Here is a 27,437-nt window from a genome sequence, read left to right as displayed (position 1 = left end):
CCCTGCGACCGGCAGGGTGCCCGCCCTACTTCCCAGCTGCCCCGTGCGGCCCGGGCATGCCCAGTGTGGGCGCAGCCCCGGCTCTGGGAGCGCCGGGGCGGAGCGGGCAGCCCTGCGCTGAGCAGGCGAGCTGAGCCTCGGTGGGCAAGCTCCCGGGCCGGAGCCGCGGCGGTAGGGCTGCGGGGTAGGTGCGGGCCGCGGGGAGCAGTGGGCTTGAGCTGTTTGCAAGTCCGGGTCTGGGCGGCACGGCCCATCCAGGGCTGGCAGGCCGGAGCTAGTCCGTGAGGTTCGGGCGGGGGCTGCGGCAAGGACCCCAGCCCCGGCGGGCCCGGGACTCGAAGGGCGCCGAGGGCAGGCCCTGCGGCGGCGCCGCGCGGCGTTCAGGCTCGCTCTACCCACGTCCGGAGCGGCTATCTTTAACTCCCGTGACCCTCGGTTAGCGTGGTCCTCACCTTGTTGCGCGGCAGTGGCTGGGGAGAAAGATGGGTCTCAGCTCAGTTGCTCCGGAGCAGCGGGAGAAAGGAGCCGAGTACTCTGAGGGGCCCAGAAGGCAGCCTGTGGCCCGGTGGTGAGGTGTTTACGTCCTGCCTACCTGGTGTGGGAAACGCCAGCTTCCTGCTTTCTGGGACTTGGGTTTGGAGGCTTGGAAATGAAAGTGCAGGAGTTTGTCTCAGTGGATGCTTAATGGTTCTAAAGACTGTCAAGAATTGAGTGGTCAGCAGTATTTCAAGGTTTAAGGAAGGTGATTTGTCCATGGGATGCTTGGATTAAATAAAAATCCTCGTTGCAAAGCTTAAGCAAAAAGTCCAGACGAGGTTAGAACACTGAAGTTCTGAAGTTTGCTGTACTTAGCTTTCACTCGCTGTTGGACAAACCATTTAACTTCTCCACCTGTAAAAGAATTGTGAACCAGATGATGCATCTTGATTTCCTCTGTTGTAAGAGCCCTTTGTATCACTCAGTCAATATGTGGCCTCAATTTGTGGCAGGTTATTTTTCTGCTTGTTTCAGCAGTTTGTTAAACAGGGTAATTCATACCAAATGTTCTCTCCCGTAGGAAAGATGTTGGGTCCACAGTATAATATTGAAATGGAGTGTCCTTTAAAGGTTCTGTTTGGTCAGTAGGTACTTTTGCTGGTTGGTACATGCAGAAGCCGGTGTTAATCTGCCAGGAGTCAAATAACATAGTTGTTCTGGGCTCGGATAGACATGCTTGGCTCTGGGAGAACACTAAACTAATGAATTTCATCAAACCTCAAATCGGGTGCATTCTTTAATAGGATTACGTTTATATAGAATTTTCGGCTTTGTTCATTCTGTTCTACTCTATCTTCAAAAACCCTGTGAAGAATTTTACTGCTCTTTATTTGTAGATGAGCAAGTCCTTGTAATGAGGGTACATCTACTGTCTAGCCAATTATTGGACATTTACTAGTTTCCTGGCTGTGGGCTGCTTTCACTGCAATTCTTAGAACACTCTATCTGTGCACATTGAAACTCTTGTTTTTTTTTTTTTTTCTTTTTTTCTCAGACAGGGTTTTGCAGTGTAGCCTTGGCTGTCCTGTAACTGTAAAGACCAGGCTGGCCTCTAACTCACAGAGATCCGCCTGCTTCTGCCTCCCAAGTGCTGGGATTAAAGGCGTTCTACCCTGTCTTGTTTTTCTTTTTTTTTTTTTGGGGGGGGGGAGGCGTGGATGTAATAACCTGTCTTAACCCTAAGAACTTCCCTAGGTGAGCACATTTGAGCAGGATTTGACCTGAGAACAGAGGTTGCACATGTTTTGTGCCTTCTGACTCTACACTCTTGTTCGTCCAGTTCTGAGTGGCATTAGTCCAATTGGGTCTGTGTGGTGTTACTTGAAGTGGCCAAAGGTCAAGGAATGTATCCTTTTTGTTTTGAAGTTTGAGTTGTATATAAGCTGCCTGTGGAGTTATTGTTTTAAGGTTATTATTTCTTAATTTGAAGATTCTGTGATTGATTTAGTGGGGCTTGATCACTTTAGAATCCTAAATTCTCACAATTTTGCAAGTAAAACTTCTGTTTATCTTAGAGTTAATTTTATAGAAATTAAATGAGAGACTATTATTTTAAGATTATTTATAGTGTGGACTCTTTTGCCCTTTCGGTACTGGGGACTGTTTTCTATTACTGACCTATGTCCTCAACATTTGCTTTTGAGAGACGATTTCAATAAGTTACTCAGTCTGGCCTTGACTTCAGCTTATACAGACCTTGAACTTGTGAGCCTACCCTACCCTGCAAAGTAGCTGGGGTTATAGGACTGCACCACCAGCCCTGACTCAGTTTTGTAGTTTTTATTGGCGTTGGGAATTGAACATGCCATGCAAGCACTCTACCACTGAGTTGTAGTTATTTTTTTTCTATTAGTTCTCTCTTTTCAACATTTACAGTGTGTGTTCGCATGAGCATTGCATGTGCATGTGATGTGAGTATGCCATAGTATACATGTGAAGTCAGGATAGCCCACAGAAGCTGCTGCTTTTTCCATGTGTGAGCAATTAAACTCAGATTGCTTGGTTCAGCAGAAGGTACCCTACCTGCTCAGACCCCTCCCTGTCCCTGACTGAGTTATATTTGAAACCTGGAGCCTGGTTTTCCATTCACCTGAGAAATAAAATAAGTCCTTGCTGTTCCATTTGTCTTCTATAGCCCCTGTAGCTGGCCTCAAACTTCCAGTTTAACTGAGGATGACCTTGAACTCCTGAACCTCTTGCCTCAGCTTCCCAAGTGGTATTATAGGTATCTGTCACTATACCCAACTAACCCTTACCATTTTAAAAACTAGTTTAAATTTGGACTTTATGAACTTTTGTTTGTTTTTTTTGAGACAGGTTTTCTTGTGTAACAGCCCTGGCTGTCATAGATTGGCTTTGTAGACCAGATAACCTTGAATTCACAGAAATCCATCTGCCTTTGCCGACAGAGTGCTGGGATTAAAGGCGTGTGCCACTAAGCCCTACTAACTTTTTTCTTTTTTGATCCTGGACATTGAACCCTGGCTCTCTCATGTGCGTGTATATTTAAAAGTAAAACATGAATTTTGCTGCATAGGTCAGTGGTAGAGCACTTGTTTAATATGTGTGACACGCTAGGTTCACATGCTGGTGGTGCTGGGGGATGAAGTCAGAAAACATGGACCTAATTAGAGGGCTTGGTAGTTTTATGTCTTAACACTTTCCTATGTATTTGAGGGCTGTGTATGATTGAAGTGAATTGATACAGATTATTATTATTGTATGAGACAGGGTTTCCCATTGTGGAACTTAATGTGCAGACCAGCCAGGCGATAAAATTGTGATCCTCCTGCCTCTGCCTCCTGAGTGCTAGCATTACAATATACCATATTACCTAGCTGCTTTTAGAGTGTGTGCGTGCGTGCGCGCTCGCGCTTGTAAAATGTGTGCATTTGCATGCAGGTGCCTGTATAGGTTAGAAAAGTGTATTGAATCCTCTGGTTGCTGGAGTTCAGATGGTTGTCAGGGGTCTGTGTTAGGAATTGGTCTCTGGACATCTGAAAGAGCAGCAAGTTCTCTTAACCTCTGAGCCATATATCTCTCCAGTCCCACATTCAAGTGTTTTGAGAATACATAGCAAGCATAAAAATGGTTGAAGATGTTATTCAAACTATTATCATCATCTCCAAATTCTCAAAAGTGGGAGTGTTTAGTAGAGTAGTTTGGGACATTTGAGGCTCAGGGGAGATCATTTGTCCAGGAGCACATTTGCACCCTAGTGAAACATTCCTGTCTTTAGTTACTGGGAAGGCTGAGGCAGGAAGATCTATTGAGCTTAGGATTGTGCTGCTAGCCAGGACAACTTACCAAGAACTCATAAAAAAGTATCTTATGTTTTAACTGTTACAAGTATAGCCTGTATTGTGCCAGAATCTATTACTCTTGTATTCAGGATACTAGAATGTGGAGTCAATTTTGTAGAAACAGATCACGAAGTAATATATTTTAATGTAAGTCCTTTTCCTCCATCTGTTTCCAGGCCCTTCATGATGAGAGGTTTGGGGGCACTTCCCTCTCTGTATAATTAATTGGTAGTCTGGGCAGTGAAGAGATGGCTGACAGTGTCAAAACCTTTCTGCAGGATCTTGGCAGGGTGAGTATATTTTATTTCAAGGAATTTGTTCCTTAACCTTTTTTCTTTATTTGCCAAAGGAACGAACCAGAAAATCCTTCAGGTGTTTTGTAACTTTTTTTCATATTTGTTGGATCTTTTACATAGGATGTAGGTTTCCATTGTAGTCTACATCATTCAGTAAATAGGAGGAGTTTTTGGTATTTTTGAGACAGTCTTATTGTATATCTCAGGCTGATCTTGGACTCCCAGTGTTCTAAGTACACCATCCTACATTTTAAAAAAATCTTGCTACATAACCTTGGCTGGTTTGAGTTCCTTTCAGTCTTATTTCTCTTTGGCAGATGTTGGGATTACAAGTGTGAGCCTGTGTGTGTCCGTCCAGTCTGTCTGTCTGTGTGTGTGTATTTGTGTGGTACGTGCATGTGGATATGTAGGTGCAGTTCCATTCTTTTTTTTTTTCAGAGCTGAGGACTGAACCCAGGGCCTTGCACTTGCTAGGCAAGCGCTCTACCACTGAGCTAAATCCCCAACCCCGCAGTTCTACTCTTATCTGGAGGTCAAAGCAGAACTTTAGGAGTCTTCCTCCGTCACCTCTATTACTGTCTGCCTTATTGCGTTGAGACAGTATGTATCACTGAACCTGAAATTGGCCTATTTGGCAAGCCTGGCTGGTCAGTGACTTTTCAGGATCCAGTAGCCATGCCTAGCTTTTTTCAAGAAGCTATTGGGATTTGAACTCATGTCCTCATGCTTGCAGAGCAAATAGTTTTACATATTGCTTGATTCCCAGCCCTTCTATCCTGTATCCTATGGAAGTTGTGAGACCTGTCTTTGAGTATGTTGTCTAGTATTAGGATTCTGGCTAGTTTGGCTTCAGGGTCTTTTTTTGTTTATTTTTGAGACAGGTTACCTTTCAGCTGGCTGTGTAGTCCAGGATGACCTTGAACTCCTGATTCCCCTGCCTTGATCACAAGAGCTGGGATTACAAGCATATGTCAGCAGACTAGTTTGAGCCAGATATAGTAGCACACATCTGTAATCACAGCACTCAGGAGACTGAGACAGGAGGATCATGGGTTCTTGGCCACTTTGGCTATACAGTGAGACCATCACAAGAACAAAGCAATAATAACAGCAAATAAAAAGCAAAGGTGTAGTGGCACATCTTATCTTTTAGCACTTAGAGAGAGAGAACAAAAGGATCAGTAGTTTCAGTCCAGGCTTACCTACATAGGGAGTTTGAGACTAGCCTGGCCTACATGAGACCCTATCTCAGGAAGGAAGGGAAGGAAGGAAGGAGACCAAACAGATTTTGAAAATAATGGCCTTCTAGGTTTTAGGGTGACATTCTGACTGCCTGTTAAGCAAATCAAATTATTTTAGAAATAATAATTATGGGCTTATGAGACAGCTTACAGAAAGGGATGTGCCCCCAAATCTCTCTCATTATGGAGGGCCTGTAAACAGATAGAGGAAGATTTCCGTTAAAGCTATATTACTTCACTGGGAGGTGGTGGCACATGCTTTTTGTTTTAATTTTATTTATAGATTTATTTATTATAATTTATTCACTTTGTATCCCCACTGCAGCCCCCCCCCCCATCTCCTTCCAGTCCCACCTTCCCTCCCTCTTCTCCCCTTATGCCCTTTCCCTAGTCCCCTTATAGGGGAGGGCCTCCTCCTATTCTATCTGACCCTAGCTTATCAGGTCTCATCAAGGCTGCACCCCTCATGGAGAGGTGATCAAAGAGCTGGCCACTGAGTTCATGTCAGAGACAGCCCCTATATTCCTTACTAGGGCACCCAGTTGGAAACTGAGCAGCCAGTGGGCTTCCTTTGAACAGAGGGTCTAGGTCCTCTCCATGCATGGTCCTTAGTTGGAGTATCAGTCTCTGCAGGCACCCCCCTCCCCCCAACAAAGCCAGCTATTTTGACTCTTTTGTTTTCCATCTTCCTCTTCCCTAAGGAGTCCATCATCACTCTGCCCAAAGTTTGGCCATGAGCTCTATATCTCCTTACATACCCTGGTGGGTAGAGTCTTTTAGAGAGGTCCTCTGTGGAAGGCTCCTGCCCTGTACCTTGTCTTCTCCCACTTCTGGTGCACGCCTTTAATCCCAGTATTAGGGAGGCAGAGGCAGGCAGATCTCTTTGAGTTTGAGGACAGCCTGGTTTACAAAGTGAGTTCCAGGACAGCCAGGGCTATAGAGAGAAACACTGTCTTAAAAAAAAACAAAAGATACATATTACTTCAAAGTCTAAATGCTTCACATCCTTGTAGTCCCAATAGAAGCAGGTAAAGGTGCGTATGGACAAGCCTGACACTGTGTTCAACCTCCAAGACCTATTTGGCCTCCTGAATGTTATCTTCTGACTGATGCACAGCTCTGCTTTCATTTTTATTGCTTTAGTTTGTGTATGCTTGGGCATTATGTCAGTTTTCTTCTACCATGTGGTTCTATGGTTGTCAGTTTGGTTACAAGTACTTTTGCCTGCTGAGCCATCTTGCTGGCCTTTGTTTATGTTTCTAAGACATATTCTTACTCCATAGCCCAGACTGTGTTCAGATTTGTGGTAATCATCTTGCCTCACTCTCCTAAGTGCCATCATGCTAGACTAATAGAAATATGCCACCTCACCTGGTTCTGATTGTGTTTTTTGTTTTGTTCTATTTTTTGCTTTTTTATTTTTTGGTGTGTGTGGGAGATCTTTTTGTGAAGTTGACTATCGTGGTGAAATTATTCTACTTTGGACTTAAATCTATTATGATATTTATTAAATTCTGATATACACATATATATTCTTTATATAAAATTATAACATATAAATATAATTTTTATATAAATGCATATATAATTTATATTAGATAAAATATAAATATATTCTATACATACACATTATATGTATTTGGGGAGGACTTTATTTGTGTAATGTTCTGTCCTCCTTTTAATAGTAGGTTTGAACCCAAGGCCTCTCACATAGCTAGGCAAGCACTCTGCTGAATTCCCAGCCATTTCTTGCCTTTATTTTGAGATACAGTTTTATGCTGTAAGCCCAGGCTGGCATAACTTGAGGCAGTTATCCTGCCCCTGATTCACATGTTGATGGGATTACACTATCTTCTTCCATGTGACCAAAGGTTAGTTCGTTGAAGTTGTACAATATGTGGTTTGTCGCAGGGGTGGATAAGTGAATGCAGTTCTTTGAACTGGATGACAGGTAATTCTGGTGTTTTTAGCATCAGCAATAACTTGGAAGTCTTCAGATATGGTTGGCAGGTACATTTGTCACTGTTGTCTATACAAATTCAATAGTACCTCCCTTGCCTTGTACCCACGAAGAACATTCTTCAGCTACACTACCATGATGCTTCTGTTTTATATGCCACACTTGTACTCTAGAGCTTTACATTTTACAGCAATTATTTCTTTCCCCTCCCTCTTTTCCTTCTTCCCTTCTTTCTCTCCTTTTTAAAACAGTAATTGTGTCTTTCTCCAAACTTGATGTAGTGTAGTCCTTTCTTAACTGGTGTTAAGAGCTAGTACAGGATTCAGGAATATTGCAGCGGTTTAATTGGTGCTGAAAGGGAATAGCAAAGGTAATAACATGTTTTCATAGTATCAATAAATGTAGAAGCATTGGAAAACTACTATTTAGTGCTCATATAATTCACGATTTGCTTAAGCAAGAATTGAGGAAGGATGCCAAATTGGGGAGAATGTGATGGGGTGGATATTTTTATGGCATCAGAAATCACTCCTCACTTAATACTTTCTAATTACTAGAGGAAAAAGTTTGCCCTTGTGCAATTAATATCACAACAAAGGCAAACAGTTCCTGAGTGCCATTGTTTCAGGAAGAGGGCGGGGGTACATCTGGTCTCTCCGTACAGGCCAGATTGGCGTGGTACTTACTATGTATCCCTGACTGGCCTTGAATTTGGGATTATCCTGCCTCAACCTCTTGAATTATGGGACAAGAGGCATTTTCCACCATGACTTGCTTATGTGTTTCTTGATGTGCTACCATTAGCTCAAAATGCTTAAGTTGGGTAATCATAGGGAAACTTAAATCTTGAGAAAAATTCCATGAAGTAGCTGGCCTGTATTCTTCAAAAAGAAAGTCAAAGCCTAGGGCAGGTAAGATAGTTTAGAAGTCAAGACTCTTGCTGCCAAACCTCAGTGTGATGATCCCAGAAACCTATATGGTAGAAGGAAAGAACTCATACTCACAAGTTGTCCTCTGATCCATGGCATGGCACCATGTTCGCACAAATAAAATGGAAAAAGTATAAAGAACTGCTGTTGATTTGGAAATACTAACGACATACTAATGAAATGCTATATTTGATTTTGGATTAAACTCTTTTGAGGTAAAATGCTTTGAAGTTTACTGTTGTGATGAATGGAAAAATTGGAATATGGACAAATACCCTATGTTTATGTAAAGAGTATTTTCTTAGGAACCCGACTAAAAATTGACCATACAGGGGCCTGATAAGCTGATCATGTTGGTCATTATGCCAGTATTTTCAGCATTTGGGAGCTGAGGCAGGATTAAGAGTTTGAAGCCACTCAGGGTTATGTAGTGAGACCCTCTCTCAGCCTCTCTCTAAGGGAAAAAAAGCATGAGGCATGATATAACAACTTACTTGAATGACTTACCTGAATAAAAGTATATATTAATATGGAAAAAATTAATTGGTGATTTTAGTCTAAAGTTTTCCATTGTTGAAGTTCTTCTATAAATTAAGGATCATGAAAAAAAAATTAGGGTAGGCGTGGTGGCACACACCTGTGATCCCAGCACAGAGAAACCTGGTCTTGAAAAACAAAACAAAGCAAAATTGGTAAAGTGTGAGGGTAGAGTTCATCGGCAGACTGCTGCCTAGTGCACACAAAGTCCCTAGTTCCAGCACAGTAATGGGGGTACAAATCACTCCCCTTCTTTAGCAAAATAAATATTGTAGTTTCCATTGTTACTCAGTTTCCTGTGTCTAACTTTGGAAAATCTTCTCCAGCCCATAATCTCTCTTTAAAAATGTCCTTATCTACAGGGAATCAAAGACTCCATCTGGGGCATCTGTACCATCTCAAAGCTAGATGCTCGGATCCAGCAGAAGAGAGAGGAGCAGCGTCGAAGAAGGGCAAGTAGTGTCTTGGCCCAGAGGAGAGCCCAGAGTGTAGAGCGGAAGCAAGAGAGGTGAGTACAGGCCCACAACCCAAACTGTCATAGGAGAGGCACTTAAGGAAATGATTGATCTTAGTAGTAAGTTATGATTGCAGCATCCTATTAGGTTTTTTTTGTTTTTTTTTTTTTTTAATTTTTAATAGGAAAGTGTTATAGGTGATTCCCTTCTAACACACACACACACACTGACTTAAACTAGGATTCTTACTAAAAATGGCATGGTTTAAAAATAAATTGATGCTGGTGAGATAGCTCAGAGGGAAAAGATGTCTGCCAAGCAGGCCTGATGACTTGTGTTTGATCCTTGCAACCCATGGAAAGCTGGAAGGAAAGTTGTCCTTGGATCTCACATGTGTCTCTCACATATACAATAATAAATTAAACAACAAAAACAAACAAAAAACGTAAAATCAGAATTCCAAATAACACAGTACTACAAAAAAAAATATTTGTTTTGATAGATACTTCTAGGTAAGTCTGTGTGGATTTATTTATTGAAGGACAGACCCTTCCCCCAGACTGTCTTGTTTAATATGCTCCTATCTCAGATTTTAGAGGGCAGAACACACATGCACACACAATTTTTATTGTATTTGGGTGCTGGAGAGGTGGCTCAGTGGTTATGAGTGCTTATTGGTCTTCCAGAGAACCTGGTTCAGTTTTCAGCACTGTCTGTAACTCTAGTTTCAGAGGATCCAAGGTTCTGCTGTAGCCTCCATGGGCAGCGCACATAAATGGTGTATATACATACATACATGAAGACAAAATACCCATAGACATAATTAATAACATTTAAAAATTATTTATCATTGAGAAGGTATGTCCATTTCACAGTATGTATAGGGGTCATAGAACTTCTTTGTGGAATTACTTCTCTCCTTCCACCTTTACTTTGGTTCAGAGAATCAAATTCAGGTTGCCATGATTGTGTGATAAATACCCAGTAAGCAACCTCGTTAGCCCATTTTTAATTTTTTAAGAAAACCTGGTGACACATGCCTTTAATAACCAGCACTTAGGAGGCAAAGGTAGGCAGTTTGACAAATAGTTCCAGGCCAGTCAGAGCCACATAGTGAAATCCTGTCTCAAAACAACAGTAGCAAAATAGAAAAGCTGGTTTCATCTGGGTGTGGTGGCACATGTCTATAATCCCATCACTGTGAAGACTGAGGTAGTATGACTGCCAGGAGTTTGATGGCAGCCTGGATTATATAATGAGGCTCTGTCTCAAAGCTATAAACACCTGGTTCCTCAGAAACTTTGTAGCCTTTTTTTTAATTGACTGAATTAGAACTTTGGGAGAATACTAAGTGCTCAAAGATAATATGGCGCCAATGATGTAAAATGGAGTTACTACATAACATTAGAAAACAGCCTACATGTCTAAAAAGGTAAATTCATATGATCTTTTCCAGTGAGCCACGTATTGTTAGTAGAATTTTCCAGTGTTGTGCTTGGAATGGTGGAGTATTCTGGGTAAGTTCTTTTGCATCAAATTCTAGGTTCTTTACAAGTATCTCTAGATTATTACTAGGTTAATATTTCTCATGTGCTTCTTTGAAACACTAAGATGCATTATTTTTGATCTTTGAGATGTTTATATATGCTGATGATTATCACATGGATAGGGGATGGAGGAGGGGAGTAGGCCTGAGCTATGCATGAAAATGTCATAATGAAACCCTTTATTTTGTATGATAGCTAAAAACTTTTAATAATTGCAAGGTGAGGTCATGCATGCCTATAATCCTAATACTTGGGAGGCAGAGGCAGACAGATTTCTGAGATCAGGCAATCTCATCTGCAAAGTAAGTTTCAGGCCACCCAGGGACTACACAGTAAGACTGTCTCAAGGGGGGAAAAATAAAATTAATATTAAAAAATACCTGTTGGATTGGAGAGATAGTTCAGTCCTTAAGGGCAGTTGCTGTTCTTGGAGAGGATCTGGGTTCAGTTCATAGCACTGTTCTTTTAGGCAGTTTTAAACTCCATTTCCATGGGATTGTATACACTCTTCTGGCCTCCATGGGCACCTGTATGCATGTGCTGCACATGCAGACACTCAGACACATACATATAAAGTAATAAAAATAAATCTTTAAAAAATAACAATACTGTAATATGGGCTGGAGAGATGGCTCAGAGGTTAGAGTACTGACTGCTCTTCTAAAGTCCTGAGTTCAAGTCCCAGCAACCACATGGTGGCTCACAACCAGCTATAATGTGAGCTAATGCTCTCTTCTGGCAAGCAGGTACACATGCAGATAGAGCACTCACTTATTTATATAAAATAAATAAATAAATCTTTAACAAAATTGTAATTCCAGCACTGCATGTTTTGTAAAAGCAGGGGGATCAGAACTTCAAGGTCATCCTTAGCTACATAGTGAGTTTTAGGTCAGTCTCCATAAACAAGACAAACATGAGTCAGGCAAAGTGGCCCACACCTTTAATCCCAATACTCAGGAGGTAGAGGCAGTTGAGTCTGGTCTACAGAGTGAATTCCAGGATAGCCAGGTCTGTGCAGAGAAATTCTGTCTGGAAAAACAAACAAAAAAACCCCCAAACAACAGGTATTAATATGGATTCTTATATATCTGTAGTGATTGTGATTTTTATGGTTTTTTGTTTGTTTGTTTGAGACAGGATTTCTCTATATAACTGGCTGTCCTGGGACTCTGTAGACCAGGCTGGCCTCTGCCTCCCAAATGCTGGGATTAAAGGCACTACCACTATCAGGCTATCTGTAGTGATTTTTGTTTCTATTCAGTTATGCATAAACAGATGCCTTGGAAAAGTCCTGAATGTATGTTTATATGATCCATTGACAGGTTTTAGTATTGTGATAAATAATTTGTGTTAACACTGAACATTTTTTGGCTAGGAGATCTGTGGGATCAGAGAAGTAGATAAGGCCAGATAGCAAGATTCTCCTTGTTTCTGGTTGTAACTATTGGTTGTTATTGAAACCTAGATCAAAACAAAACAAAAAATGTTACCTATAATTGAGAACTATCATAGTTTTTACTGAAATTTGGATTGTACAAGAATGAATACTGGGGCTGGAGAGATGGCTCAGAGGTTAAAAACACTGGCTGTTCTTCCAAAGGTCCTGAGCTCAATTCCCAGCAACCACATGGTAGCTCATAACCATCAATGGTGAGATATGGTGCCCTCTTCTGGTTTGTAGGCAGAATGCTGTATAAACAAACAAAGAAAAAAAGACTTCATTTAAAAAAAAGAATGAAGACCGCTTTTGACTTGATATTTACTGTATTCAGTTTATCTGAATGTAAACATTTAACTTATTTTCAGATATTAACTTTAGATTTAATTAATAAACATGACATTGTGTTTAGCATATATCTTTATATTTTGGAGGGCATGTTAAAATGTTTTCTGCCTCTCAAAAGTCTCACTGATAAACAGTATCAGTTTGCTGTACTCTCTTGGAGTTTTAACAAATAGGAAAGGTGCTTCTTCTGTCCTGTTGATTTAGAAACTTCTTGACTGGAAAGTCATTACTCTGAAAAGTGAAATGCCTTAATTAATTAATTAATATGTATTATGTATGTATATAATATATATATGTGTGTGTGTGTGTGTGTATATATATATACATACATACATTTTATGTTTTTTGAGACAGGGCTTCTCTGTGTATCCCTGGCTCTGTAGACCAGGCTAGCCTCAAACTTAGAAATCTGACTGCCTCTATTTCCTGAGTGCTGGGATTAAAGTGTGCTACTATTGTGTGATGCCTTGTTTTAATTTAAAGATGGGTTTTTGATTACTTTATTCCCTTTTTCCTTCAGTTTAGTCTCCTCTTGTTTTATCGAGTGTTTATTCCTGTGCTTCAATCAGTAACAGCCCGCATTATTGGTGAGTATGTTTTTATCTTGCTCCGGCTGGGGATAGAGGTTTGAGATACTTGTCTCTAGTTTGACTCAATTTCCTGAGTGTACTTCCTAACATATCTGCAATTTGATTTTTTAAAAAACTTACTTAGTTTATGTATATGAGTGCTGTTTTCAAGTACACCATAACAGGAAATCAGATTTTATTACAGATGGTTGTGAGCCACATGTGGTTGCTGGGAATTGAACTCAGGACCTCTGGAAGAGCAGCCAGTGCTCTTGACTGATGAGCCATTTCTCCAGCCCTGCAATTTGATGTTTTTAGTTTAGGCTTCTCAGTGGCTTTTTGATATTAGCATTGTTGCACTGTTGAGCAGTTCCCCCTCTTCCCTGCCTCAGCCCAAGACAGAGTTTCTCTGTGTAGCCTTGGCTGTCCTGGATTTACTTTGTATTCCAGGCTGTCCTGAAACTCACAGAGATCTGCCTGCCTCTGCCTCCCTGAGTCCTGGGATTAAAGGCATGCACCACCACACCACACCATTTTATGGATAAGTAGAAGTTAGTTAAGCCATTAGTAAGTAGCAGCACAGATTTAAATCCAGGTAGCTTAGCTCTGCAGTTATTCCCTGTGGCATGTCAGTAGTCACCTTGTAAGCAGGCTTGTTTCAAGATAAGCAGAACATAACTGTGATTACTCTGATTAAGAGCTGTGTCCAGAATATGAAGCAGAGGAATAGTCACAAAATAGTTTTAATTTGGGTCTTACAGCTTTCTATCTGGCCAATTAAGCTAATAGCTCTTTTTGCTTTTTTTAGGTGATCCATCACTACATGGAGATGTTTGGTCATGGCTGGAATTCTTCCTCACTTCAATTTTCAGTGCTCTTTGGGTGCTCCCCCTGTTTGTGCTTAGCAAAGTTGTGAATGCCATTTGGTTCCAAGTAGGTCCAGGGCAGAATGGAGTCTGGGTTCTACATGCTGGGTTGACTAGACATTTTAGCCTATGGAGTTAGTGGCCCATAAAACCTTTTTTAAGCCAAGCAGCCAGTTGGGTAATCGTTGTGGTTTTGTAAAATGAAATTACATTTTGTAAAATGAAATTTTGTAAAATGAAATTGTCTCAGGTTACTCAGGTAAGCTTTTCTCACCTGGCAGATCTACTCTAGGGGCAGACTAGTGGTATTAACTCTGGGGATAGACACTGGTACCATTTAATTCATCTTTTGCTGTCCTACTGTTCTCCATTTCAGGATATAGCTGACTTGGCATTTGAGGTATCAGGGAGGAAACCTCATCCATTCCCCAGTGTCAGCAAAATAATTGCTGATATGCTCTTCAACCTTTTGCTGCAGGCACTTTTCCTTATTCAGGTGAGAGACAAATGAAGACATTTTTAGAAAGAAAAGAAAAAAGTTAATTAATGGGAGGAAACTTCACAAAGCTGGGTTTTTGCCTTTATACAAAGTTCTGGAGTATGCATATGCCTCTTGTGGGAAGTAATTTTTAAAGCACTTGTGTGCGTGCAGGGGTGGGAAGGATATGTGCACTCTTCACCGTACTTTTTGAGATGAGATCTCTCACTGAACCTGAAGATCACTAGTTTTTGGTTAGAATAACTTGTGTCCAGCAGTCTTTTAGGATTTGTCTGTCCCCGCTTCCTGTCATGTGTTGGGATTATTGGCGTATATATCCATGCCTGGCATTTATATTGGTGCTAGGGATTTGAACTCCTTTTTACATAGTAGATCGCTCTGGGTAAGAATCTAGGAAGCTAAATTGAAGTGTATTAGGCGAGATAAGAACTGTTATACAGCTGAGATTTAAGAGGACACGGGCACCCGCACACCTACACCTACCCACCCCTACCTCATTTCAGAAAAGAAAAATGGAGGTTGAAAAATGGCTCAGGGGTTGAGAGTACTTGCTGCAACATCCTCTTATGACTTCTGAAAGTACCAGGAGCCACATATGGTATATAGCCATACATGTAGGCAGAATACTCATATAAAATTTAAAAACCTGAGAAAAAAGAGGGGTGGGGGAAGGACAGTAGTACTTACCTGAGACATGGTTATGGGGATAAGGGAAGGAGGTAAGGAGAGAAAGACTTTGAAAGCCTTTTCCCTAGAAGCAGCTAGAGTTTAAATATAAAATTATAAGAACCATAGATTTACCTCTTCTTCCTTGGAGATTCTGATCCTACTATTAAACAACATTTGAAGGGGCTAGGAGGCCATCTCTGATTGAAGTGGTGGGTGCGAAGTATCTGACATCCTGGAATTAAGGTGTGCTCCATTTGTTCCTCAGGGGATGTTTGTGAGTCTCTTCCCAATCCATCTTGTGGGTCAGCTGGTTAGTCTGCTGCATATGTCTCTTCTCTACTCACTGTACTGCTTTGAGTACCGTTGGTTCAATAAAGGTAAGTCCATATAAGGAGACACAGAAAAGAGAAGCTCCGTTCGGAAGTGTTGGTGCCCCCACACTAAGCTTTTTAATACTTACGCTCTTAGCAAGTTTCTGAAAGGACGTTGGCTTTGAGAGAGAGAGAGAGAGTTATGTCAAGAAGAGAGATTACATTTGGCCTAGTAGGTTCATCAGTCTTTGGGGCCAGGGGTTTAGCATTGTAGAATTACCATTTTAGTGTTTAATGCGATGTAGTTCTGTCTGGGCCAGAAGTTGGCAACAAGAGCACAAGTTGTTTTAGAGATGTTAAGTAGATGCCAGTGTATTTAGAATAATAATAAATTTAATTTAAGACATGGCCTTTTTGTGTAACCCAGGCTAGCCTTGACTGCTCACCCTTAGAGTTGGCTGTCCTGGACTCACTTTGTAGATCAGGCTGGCCTTCAGCTTTCTTTCCAGCTTCTTGCTTCTACCTCCCAAGTGCTGGGATTACATATGTGTACTATCAAGCCCAGCTCATTTGATTACTGTGGGATTTATTTATTCTTAAATTTTAGTTATTTTCTTTTAAACCACTTTTTTAAACTTTTGAGTCAAGATCTCATGTAGCTAATGAACTTGCTATGCAGCTGAGGGTGACCTTGAACTTCTGATCTGATCTGCCTTCATCTACTTCCAGAGTGTTGACTTTGGTTTGGATCACCTTTTTTTTTTTTTTTTTTTTTTTCTTTTCAGCTGGGGTCTTGCTGTGTAGCTTTGGTGGCCTGATTTTTTTTTTTTTTTAATGTTTCAAACTTCAGTACTTTTGTTTTTTGAATGCTGGGACTACAGGTGTATGCCATCATACCAGCTGGGAATTTTGTAGAAAGACTTTTATGCTCTGGGTGGAGTCCGGCACATGTAATGTTTTCTTTTTTTTTTTTTTTCTTCCTTTTTCTTTTTCTTTTCCTTTCCCTTTCCCCCTTCTCCCCTCCCCCTCTCCCTCCCCTCCCCCTCTCCTCCTTCTTCCCTTTCCCCCTCCTCCCTTTCCTTTTCCCTTCCCCTTCCTTTCCCCTTTTCCTTTCCCCTTCCTCTTTCCTTTCTCCCTTCCTCCTTTCCTTTTTTTTCTTTCTTTCCTTTCTTTCTTTCTTAAAAGAGGCAGGCAGATCTCTGAGCTGAAGGCCAGCCTGATCTACAAAGTGAGTCCAGGACAGCCAAGGCTACACAGAGGAACACTGTCTTAGGGCAAAATAAATTCTCTCTCTCTTTTTTTTAAAGATTTATTATGTATATGTTCTGTCTGCATGTACACCTGCATGCCAGAAGAGACCACCAAATCTCATTATAGATGGTTATAAGCCACCATGTGGTTGCTGGAAATTGAACTCAGGACCTTTAGAAGAGCAGTCAGTGCTCTAAAGCTCTAAGCCATCTCTCCAGCCCTCTTTTCTTTTTCTTTTTTTAAAAAGATTTATTTATTTTATGTATATGAGTGCTCTATCTGCATGTATACCACATGCCAGAAGAGGGCATCAGATCCCATTATAGATGGCCTGTGAGCTATCTTGTGGTTGCTGGGAATTGAACTCAAGACCTCTGGAAGAGCAGACTTAACCATGGCTCTTAACCATTGAGCCATTTCTCCAGCCGCCCCCCTTTTTAAAATTTTTTTTAATTGTATTTTATGTGCATTGGTTTTTTTGTCTGTATGTGTGTCTATGTGAGGATATCAGATTTTGGAGTTGCAGATAGTTGTGAGCTTCCATGTGTGTGAGCTGGGCATTGAACCCACATCCTCTGGGAGAGCAGTCAGTGCTCTTAACCACTGAACCATCTCTCTAGCTACAGCACTTATAATTCTTGCACTCATTTTGAAGTAGAGAAAGGAGGGTCTTGAGTTTCAAACTACCTGGTGCTCTCTCTCTCTCTTTCTCTCTCTCTCTCTCTCTCTCTCTCTATATATATATATATATATATATATACTAAACCCAAACAAACAACAAACATTTTGCATAGTAATCTTGGTGAGTGTGGCCGAAAGTAGGTAACTGCTTTCAATAGAGATGCCACCCTTTTTCTTTTTTCTTTCTTTCTTTCTTTCTTTCTTTCTTTCTTTCTTTCTTTCTTTCTTCCTTCTTTCTCTCTCTCTCTCTCTCTCTCTCTCTCTCTCTCTCTCTCTCTCTCTCTCCAGGGATTCTCTATGTAGTCCTGCCTCTACTGGAGCTCACTCACTCTGTAGAACAGGCTGGCTTCAAACTCAGAGATCCTCCTGCCTCTGCCTCCTGAGTGCTGAGATTAAAGGCGTGAGCCACCACTGCCCAAGATGCCATCCTTTTTGATATTTTGCTTTGTAGACCATCCTGACAAAGGATGCTGATGCTAAAATTAATGTTACTTTGAAATTATTATTATTATAAAATCTTTGCATTGGAGCTTTGTATCAGATTCGTACAATTCTTTGAGATAGGGTCTTACCAGTCCTGGCTGGTCAGTAACTCCTTATGTAGACCAAGTTGCCTATGCCTTCCAGGATGCTAAAATCAGAAGTGTACAGCATCATGAATCTGATAGATTTATACAGTTTATATGCTGTATTTGTGTTCCAAATGGTAGCTTTGTGCCTAAAACCCAAGCCTTGTGTCTTCCAGTTAGTATTGTAAATGAGTACTGACCCTAACCCTAACCCTAACCCTTGTTTTAGGAATTGAAATGCACCAGCGATTGTCAAACATAGAACGGAATTGGCCTTACTACTTTGGATTTGGCTTGCCCCTGGCTTTCCTCACAGCAATGCAATCCTCCTATATCATCAGGTAATTTGGCTAGAGAAAGAATTCGAAAGACTAGAAAAATAAAAACTGAGGTAGCAAGTATGTTTTAGTAATCATCTTTTATTAGTTTGCTTCTGTAGTAGCATCATTTGATCATCAGGAAATTTTTTTTGCAGTTGTTATTAATAATAGCTTATATTTATCAGTATTAAAATATAGTCTACTATCTTCTATGTTGCCTCCTGGAGGCAGATTCTTAGAAATTCAGAATTTTTTTTGTTCATTTCATGAGCTGTGTTTATAGGATATATTAAGGTTTCATTACATCATGGTGTTTGCCCAGTAGGCAAAGAAATCTGAGGCTTCTAATACCCTAATATCTTTCCTAAAGTCATGCCTTGTGAAGTTGACTTTTTTTTTTTTTTAACAGTGGCTGCCTATTTTCAATCCTGTTTCCTTTATTCATCATCAGCGCCAATGAAGCAAAGACTCCTGGAAAAGCATAGTAAGTGCCAACGATGAGACTTTTGTTCTATAAATCTCTGATGCTGAAGAAAAACCTATGTTCTGTTGCTGTGTTGAAACATCATGACCAAAGCAGCTTGAGGAGGAACTGGTTTATTTGTCTTACACTTTAAGTGTCTTACACTTCTATCTCCACTGTTCATCACTGAAGGAAGTCAGGATAGGAACTCAAACAGGGCAGGAAACTGGAGGCAGGAGGAGATGCAAAGGCCATAGAGGGGTGCTGGCTTATTCCACATGGCTTGCTCAGCCTGCTTTCTTATAGAATTTAGGACCACTAGTCCAGGGATGGCCCCTCTCATAATGGGCTAGGCCCTCCTCCATCAATCATTAATTAAGAAAATGCCTTATAGCTGGATCTTCTGAAGCCATTTTTCTCTTGTCACACTCCCTTTACTCTAGTGACTCCAGCTGTGTCAAGTTGACATCAAACTAGCCATCACACTTTACTATACAGTTTATTTTTTAAGAGTTATTTTTATGTGTTAGTATTTTGCTTGTGCATGCCAGTGCTCATGGAGGACAGTAGATGGTGCCAGATCCCATGGCACTGTATTACAGGCCATTATGAGTCACCATATGGGTGCTAGGAACTAAGATAGGAACAGAGACAGACATATGAGCTATATCAAAAATTTTTGAGCATAAGCACATAAATTTGCATGTTTCCCAAACTGACACTCTCATAAAGGCTCATTTTTACCTCTTCCTGTGTGGCCTTGTGCCCGAGCTTGTGATTTTGCTGGCTTGTCCCCAGTGCTGAGATTGTAGGTGGATGCCACCAAACCTGTCCATTTATACCTGTTCTTAAAAATTGATCAGTTGTACCAGCGGTGGTGGTGATTCATGTCTTAATCCCAGCACTTGAAAGCCTGAAACAGGAAGATTAATATGAGTTCAGGGTCAGACTGGGCTAAAAATTTGAGTTTTAAGGCAACAGTCACTAAATATAAGGTCCTTGGTAAATATGAGTAGAACCCATTTTTGTAATAATAGCCACTTTTAAAAAAAGTAGAGCTCAATGGATTATGGGGAAGAAAATCTGGATTGGGGCTGGAGAGATGGCTCAGCAGTTAAGAACACTGGCTGTTCTTCCAGAGGACCCAGTTCAATTTTTAGTACCTTGGTGGCTCACAGGCATCTGTAATTTTAGCTATACAGGATCCAACACAGTCCTCTGGTTTCCATAGGCATGAGGAACACAACATAGGTGGTATACAGTCTTAGTTGTAGGCAATCATTCAATTCCATAAAAATAAAATAAAATATAAGAACCTGGACTAATATAAAATAAAATTTTATTTCCTTTTAAAAGTCCCATCCCCATGACTTAAACTGCTGATTGTAATGCATTTGTGGCAGTAACAGGACATGCTGCATTTCTTTTATCAAGTGGTGGGATTAATCTGAGAACTTCAGCCATGGTAGGCAAATAGTCTATCTTGTTATTTGCTTTGCACCCAGTACATTCTTTAGCTGATCAATGTATGTGTCTAATATCTGTACTCCTTTGATGAATTCTTTGCCTTGCTTTTCCCTATGTAGTTTTAAATTTAAAGTAGACAGATAAACTGTAATATGCTTGAAGACGTTCTTTAGACCAATTGGGAACTAACGAGTACGGTTTCTTGTTCTTTTAGTCTTTTCCAGTTGCGCCTCTTCTCCTTGGTGGTCTTTTTAAGCAACAGACTTTTCCACAAGACAGTCTACCTGCAGTCAGCCCTAAGCAGCTCAACATCTGCAGAGAAATTCCCTTCGCCACATCCTTCTCCTGCCAAACTGAAAGCTGCTACAGGCCACTGAGTCCTGCTGTCAAAAGGGATGGGTGGGACTGGGTGGAGGATAAGGCAGCTCTTTGTTTTCCTCCTCCTGCCATGGAAGGCAGGACCCACTGCCAAGGACCCTCTACATATTCCCTTCTCTTTGATGAATTGGAATCTTCCTGACTCCAGTATGTGGATTTTTACTACCACCCTAGGTCTGAAAGGACCAGAGTTTTCCAGCTGTTTTTTAGCATTTGCCAGCTCCTGTGCCTGAACTGATTTGAGTAATTCCTCCCCCCCCTTTCCCTGTGTCATTTTCCTTCCCACTTCCTCCTGCCTTCCAGCACCCTGGATGAATGGGCTTTGTAATTTTAACTGTTGTATTTTGTGAATTTGTTGTTACTGTTTTTCTGTGAAGCACATAACATTGGATGTGGGAGGTGAAGGGGCATTCCAGTTGCTCCAGGTCACTCCCTCTATAGCCATCATTGTCTTGTTTTCTTGTAACTCAGGTTAGGTTTTGGTCTCTTGCTCTGCTGCAGAAAAGGAAAGAAAGGGGGAAAAAGGAGCCTGAAGAGATGGGACAGATAGACCTCAGCCAAAGTGGTTGGGTTTTGAGGGAGTCATTTTCTTTCTTCCCCTTGAAGGGGAAACAGCTTTTTTCACTGGTACATTTAAAGTTCCCCAATGGGGTGGTACCAGTTCTGGACAAGTGCCACTGTGTCACAGAATGCTAAAAGGATCTGAACTTATTAACTCTGAAGATGAAATTTACTGTTGGCCACTGCCAGGTCCGACTGGTGTTTTAAGGAATAATGGGTGCTTCATATAGGAACTGAAGGGGTATACTTGTTAAACCATTCGACCTGTGATTGGTGATGTTTTCCTGTCATTTTAAGAGTCTAAATATGGGGTGGGAGGGCAGATGTAAAAGAAAAAACAAAAAAGAACTTGTACAGTTTTAAATTATCACAATTAAACGTGAGCTGGTTTCCCAAAAAATGTGTAATGTTTGATTTCTAAATCACATCCTGGAGATACATATATTCATAGTTTGAATGACTTTGTCTCACATAATCTGGTTGTAGATTTTAGAAATTAGTTCTGAAAGATGTTCTGAGAATGAGTTTGGGTCACAGTGTTAAAATTGTGTTACCCTATTATCAAAATGGTGACTGTTGGTTATTTATTTATTATTTTTTTATTGTTAAATGTGAGTTGCCTTTTAAAAATTATTTATTTTTATTTTATGTGCATTGGTGTTTTGCCTGAATGTACGCCTGTGTAAAGGTGTTGAATCCCCTGGAACTGGAGTTGCAGACAGTTGTGGGCTGCCATGTGGGTGCTGGGAATTAAACCCAGGTGCTCTGAAACCTAGTTTTCTTAGAAGCTGAGCCATTTCTCCAGCCTGAGTGTAAGTGTTTTAAAGTACGTTCACTTCTACTATGTATTTATGAAGGGAGAAATTCTCTAGATTTCAGGATATTAAATGCATTTCTGTAGTTCAAGGAAGAGGTTAGATATTTAATTTGTAGAAACCTGTAGTATATACACATGACGACTGTAATCAAAGTTTTAAGTGTTTATACAGTTGATGGACTATTAGGTATCTTGAAAGTGATTACAGTTGCCCAGTTATGTACAAAATTGTAACAAGAACCCTACCTTAACCACTGAACCTTCTTTCCACTTCCTACTTTCAAAAGGACTTTCCTGGGCTGTAGAGAAGCCCATCAGTAAAGAACATTGGCTGTTACTGTCATTGGTTTGGATCCGAGCACCCATATGGTGGCTTAATAACTGTCTGGAACTTTAGGGTACACAGACATGAGGCAAAACACCATACACATTTTTTTCTGTCTGTTTGTTGTTTTTAAAGGAATTTCCAGTAGCCAGGTGTGGTGGTTCATGTCTGTACTTCTACCACTTGGGAGGTGGAAGCAGAAGGAACAGGAATTCAAGGTCATTCTCAGTTTCAAAGCAATTTAAGGACAGTCTGGCCTGGCTGAGACATGCGTCAAAAATCAAAAAGTTCTCAGTTTAGTAAACCAACAAACAAAAAAACATGGTCATGGAGATAGAATTACAGGAACTATGGTTAAATTATAAATGGAGTATGGTGATCCATGCCTACTCAGAACTGAGGAGGAAAAGGTGGGAAGGACATCACTGCAAGTTAAAGGCCAACTTGGTCTATAATAACAAATTCTGGGACACCTCAGGCTACATTTCAGGATCCTGTCCTTAAAAGAAAGAGGAAAAAAAAAAAAAGTAAAGAAAAAGGGTAAGTTCTACTAACTGTTAATACAGAAATTTGAGAGGTTTCCACATCTACAAAGTACAGTTTACTATGAAAAGGAAATAGAACAACAATAATGGCACTGAGGGAAAGATGATTTATCCCTTAGGAGCATATATTGTTTTGCAGAAAACCCCAGTTTGGCTCCTAGCATTTGTTAGGTGGCTCAAAACCATCTGTAACTTCTAGGGAATCTGACACCCAATTCTAGACTTCATAGGCACCTGCACTCAAGTGCACACACATGCACACAATGATTAATAATAATGATGATAATAAAACCTTTCTTTTAAGAAGGTGGGCATTGAGCAGGTTAAATTAGTGTCATAATAAAAGTGTGGAAAATTTTCAATGAAACATAGGTCATGTGTCAGTGGTGGCACACACCTTTTATTCCAACACTCAGGAGGCAGAGGCAGGTGAATCTCTTGAGTTCAAGGCCAGCCTGACCTACAGAGCAAGCTCCAGAATGACCAGCACTACGCTGAGAAACCCTATCTCAAAAACGCAAAAAAACAAAAACCCAAAAGCTCTCCCCTAAGTCATAAACAACCCTGCCCCAAATGGAGAAAATTAAGAGTTGTATCCAAGAACCAAGAAACCCAACTTTTTTTTTTTTTTAAAGGAAACTTCAGAAAATGACAGCAGAAAAATGGAAATGTATAAAATTATCGCAGGTTCTAAACCAGCACTTGAAGTCAGACCAAAAGGGCTAAGTGTAAAGCAGGAAAAAATGAAAGGGAATATGAGATTGTTAAGGATCATTTAGTTTGCAGGCCTCTAAGAACACATTGGATAATTGAAGATAAACTTGCAGTGACTGGAAAATATTCGTTATGAGAGGGAGGAAAGAGTGAGAGAAGGAGGGAGAAAGGAGGAGTAGTGGGTCCTTACTTTGTTCCTAAACAGTTGTTTGTGTGTATGGAGTGTTCTTTGAAAATATTTTAAATTTAGAAAGTATTACAGGCCTGCCTACTGCCTGATCTCATGGAGGTATTTTCTAATTGAGGTCCCCTCCTTTCAGATGACTTTAGCTTTTATCAAGTTCATGTGAAACTAGCCAGCACAGGATACAAATGTGTGCTATCTTTGCCCATTTATCAACTGATAGGTAATGAGGCCAATCAGTCTGTTCCCTGTCTAGGCTATTGTTAATAGTGCTGCCAAACTATGAAATAACTGATAGAATAGTAAAACCATTGCTTTCTAAAACCACCAACTCAAAACTAAATTCATATGTAATCTGTGGATTGGTTTATTATATTTTCCTTTTCTGTGAGTTCTGTAATAAAATTCTGTTCAACTTAGTTTTTCAGACTTCAATGATAGTTATAGATTAGCTATAATTATAATTAGCTAGTATGGTAGCAAAACTTCATCCTACTTTTTTTTTTTTTTTTTTTTTTTTTTTGCTTTGCTCTTGAGAAGAGACAAGGTCTATGGTTCTCAGTGGCCTAGATCTCTCCATGTAGACCAGGCTGGCCTTGAACTCATAGACATCTGCCTGTCTTTGCTCCCCAGCATACCTCCATGCCCAGCCTCCCTTTACTAACAGAAATTTTACTCCTAAAAATGACTATTGCTTAGAAACTTACATGTATTGTCTTTTAGAAGCATGTTAAATTAAAAAAAAAAAAGACAGCTTTCAATTTTTTTCCCTCAACAGTCTTTTTTTTTTTTTTTTTTATTCCTCTTCAGAGTGAATGCAGATAAGGAAAAGGGAAAACTCCAGAGTAGAAGGGGCTTTAAGGGTGGATTACCTTTTTTATTAAAGTGCCATATATATGTATATAAAAAAACTTAAAATCTTTTTTTTTAAGCTTCTCTTTTCCTTCTCTTTACTATGGGAGATTTAATCTAGGACCTTATGCATGCAAGGCAAGCATTTGGCTACTGAATTACATCACTAGGCCTCAGTTTACTCTTTGAGACAGGGTTTCATTAAATGCACAGGATGTTCTTGAACTAGCTGTGATGACAGGCTTCCACCAGGCCTAGGTTAGCATCTTTAAAAAATTTTACTAGTGTGTGTTTGTGTGCACATACATGCCACAGTGGAGTTGTGGACAACTTTGTGGAGTCAGTTCTCTTCTGCCACCTTTAGGTGTTTTCTGGGGCATCAAACTCAGATTGTAAGGTCTGCTTGGAAAGGGGCAACTGTCTTTACTCACCAAGTCATCTCACTGGCATCTTTGTTTGTTTTGTTTTTTAAAAGTAAAAATTCTGAGGTGATCTCCCACTATATAATGACATGATTAAAGTCTTTGCCTGATTCAGGCCTGTCATCTTTTGTCTCCCAGATTCTAGAACTGTGAGAAATAATTTTTCTGTGTAAGAAAAATAAGCAATGTTTTTAAGACACATGCATTTGAATGCATGTAAAGTCCTTATGCTTCTCTCCATGAGATTAAGATCCCTGGATTTCAGCTCTTCCTGACTCTGCCTCTGGGAGTGCTTGTGTCACAAGTGTGTTCTTTACCGTTATTCTTGCTAAAATAAAACTACATGGGATATTTGCTATAAAAATAAAGGAGGAGAGCTGTTGAGTTAGGTCATGAGAATTTTGAGACAATACATTACTGATTGTAATGTACTGCAAAGCACTGATTTCAATATATTGGTGGTTTCCTTTCTGAGTAAACAATTTGGAAACCGTATCCGGATGGTCTAATCTTTGCTCTGAGGCATGGAAGGGCGCGAATACGTGTGTACGTGTACCTTTATATCCTAAAGATAGGCTTTTGGCAGCCGAAACCCCACCCTGTACCCGGTCTCAGCAACGTCCGAGAGGGAGGAGAGAAAGCTGCTCCCTCTCGCAGGGACCTGGCGAAGTGACAAACTGACAAAGCTAGGCTGCCTCCTGATTGCCAAGAGCCGCTCCGTGGCTTGGGATAATTTCTGCAGGCCATCGATGGCTCAGCCCGGGACGGGCGGCTCTGACAGCCTTTTAGGTCTGAAGAAAGTGAAATGCTTCAGTGAAATCTGTCAGGGATCCCCTGTAAGAAGTTACTTGGAAACGTAGTCGAAAACAATTCTTGGGCTTACTCGTTGACAGATCTTACCCACGGTGGGTCTGTGTGTACCACGGAGAGCTTTCATAACATGTCGGGCTCTCGCCTTTAGCCGTTTTCTAGAAAACCAGGTCCGCAAGTCGAACTTTTCCGGCCGTGGGGCTACCGTCGCTCTCTCTGCGTATTTCCGCTTCTGATCATGTGGCTGGGGTCCGGCGGCCGCTCCTTCCCACCGCGGCTCCTTCCTGGTCCGCAGACTGACACGTCACTGCTCGGCTCTCAACCAAACTGTGCGGGGCACGCTGTCTCCGCGCGGTTCGCTCCCCGGCGTCGGCCTATCGCCGCTCGCTGGGCGCGCGCAGTCACGCCTCTCGACGCGTTGAAGGATAGCGAGATTGGCCATTCAAGAAGGGGGAGCCTGGCTTGGTCCCCGCCTCGAAAGTGACAGACAGGACCGTTACCCTGTCGGGTCCATGAACTGGTCATTGCCCGCGGCCAGCCAATGCGCAGCGGGCGGGGAGGCGGGCCTTGGCGGCTGTCGGGGTTGGGTGCGCCGCTGAACGGATGGCAGAGGGAGCCGAGCGGGTTCCCGAGGAGCGTCGGCGGGGAGAGAAGGCGCTAGGGTAGCGCCCGAGGATTAGTGGCAGGTGCAGCGCAGGGCGTTGGCGAGCCGCAACGAGGTGCTGGAGGCAGGCCCGTGAAGGTGGGGAGCAGAGCCTGCCCGCGGCCTGGCGGAGGAGGGGGCGTGGGCAGTGGCGTGGGGAGCTCCGGGCGCAGGGCGCAGGACGCAGGACGGTCCCGGCAGGGCAGTGCTCGCTGACCGTGAGGGCGCGGGGGCACGCGATTCTGGGACTGCCCTGGAGTGGCCACGAGGAGTGTGCTGAGGTGGTGGGGTCGGGGTCAGTGAGGGAGCGCAAGAGGACGTGGAAACGTGTGTGGGAAACCCGCCGAGGCTGCAGTGCTGGCATCCAGTAGCTAGGGCGGGTCAGGAGGTCAAGGCTTGCAGGCACAGCCGAGAAGCGGAGAGGTGCTGAGCGGATTAGAAAAGCGTCTCTTCCCTTTCTGTGCCCCGTCGGTGTGTGGAAATAACCAGAGAACAGGATGAAAACTCCCAGGACTCGGCTGTAAATTACTAGCTGCTTTTACTGGGTTTTCAAGACCAGGTTTTGCTACTCGCTTCCTTTGTTTACTCTTCAGATGTGTGGATCATGTCAGCTCAGTGCTGTTTGGTTTCCGTTTAGGCTATCCCCGGAGAACAGCTATAGACCCTGGGGATGGGGCTGAGTTGTTCACTTCCTGGAATTAGTGCATGATAAGCCTTCCTTTTGGAATTGTAATTAAACACACCAACCCAACTGCTCTCCCGGTACAGTTAAAGGGTGTTAGACCGACCGATCAGTGTGATTCTTGTGTTTTCCATCTGTTGCAGTGTTATCCTTTTCAACCCCCCTCTCCCTTCCCTCTGTCCCGAGAAAGAAGGTAACACGATAAGTAGTGTGCAGTTTCCCCTTTCCCCCATACTTTTGAACAGT

General features: G+C 41.6%; 2 protein-coding genes and 1 long non-coding RNA gene across 5 annotated transcripts in view; 2 read left to right on the top strand and 1 right to left on the bottom strand.

Annotated features, from left to right (window-relative positions):
* The first annotated feature begins 26 nt into the window (after nt 1-26).
* Nucleotides 27-21,597, top strand: Ei24 (EI24 autophagy associated transmembrane protein). The gene is made up of 11 exons (XM_021638658.2): nt 27-184; nt 4,016-4,129; nt 9,165-9,310; nt 10,714-10,774; nt 13,114-13,180; nt 13,971-14,095; nt 14,405-14,524; nt 15,462-15,573; nt 18,238-18,349; nt 18,738-18,812; nt 20,473-21,597. The coding sequence occupies exons 2-11, from the start codon at nt 4,088-4,090 to the stop codon at nt 20,633-20,635; spliced, it is 1,023 nt and encodes a 340-aa protein (XP_021494333.1). The 5' UTR covers nt 27-184; nt 4,016-4,087; the 3' UTR covers nt 20,636-21,597.
* On the bottom strand, nt 11,592-26,147 carry LOC132649002 (uncharacterized). Of its 2 annotated transcripts, none has more exons than XR_009587385.1 (3): nt 25,957-26,147; nt 15,329-19,704; nt 11,592-11,836 (listed from the first exon to the last, which is right to left on the bottom strand). It is a non-coding gene; the product is annotated as an uncharacterized LOC132649002 (long non-coding RNA). The 2 variants fall into 2 exon arrangements; XR_009587384.1 differs by lacking the exon at nt 11,592-11,836 and adding an exon at nt 11,968-12,496.
* Nucleotides 26,148-26,434: 287 nt separating this feature from the next.
* The window catches only part of Stt3a (STT3 oligosaccharyltransferase complex catalytic subunit A), a 32,417-nt gene continuing 31,414 nt past the window's right edge, over nt 26,435-27,437 (top strand). Inside the window, exon 1 of one of the 2 annotated variants that reach the window (XM_021638648.2) lies at nt 26,435-26,608. The gene's annotated coding sequence lies outside the window, so the exon portion shown is untranslated. The remainder of the gene's footprint in view (nt 26,609-27,437) is intronic. The other variant, XM_021638649.2, reaches the window with a different exon arrangement.

This window comes from Meriones unguiculatus, chromosome 1, assembly GCF_030254825.1.
Source record: "Meriones unguiculatus strain TT.TT164.6M chromosome 1, Bangor_MerUng_6.1, whole genome shotgun sequence".
Taxonomy (NCBI): Eukaryota; Metazoa; Chordata; class Mammalia; order Rodentia; family Muridae; genus Meriones; species Meriones unguiculatus.
This window is presented reverse-complemented; position numbering and strand designations above follow the sequence as displayed.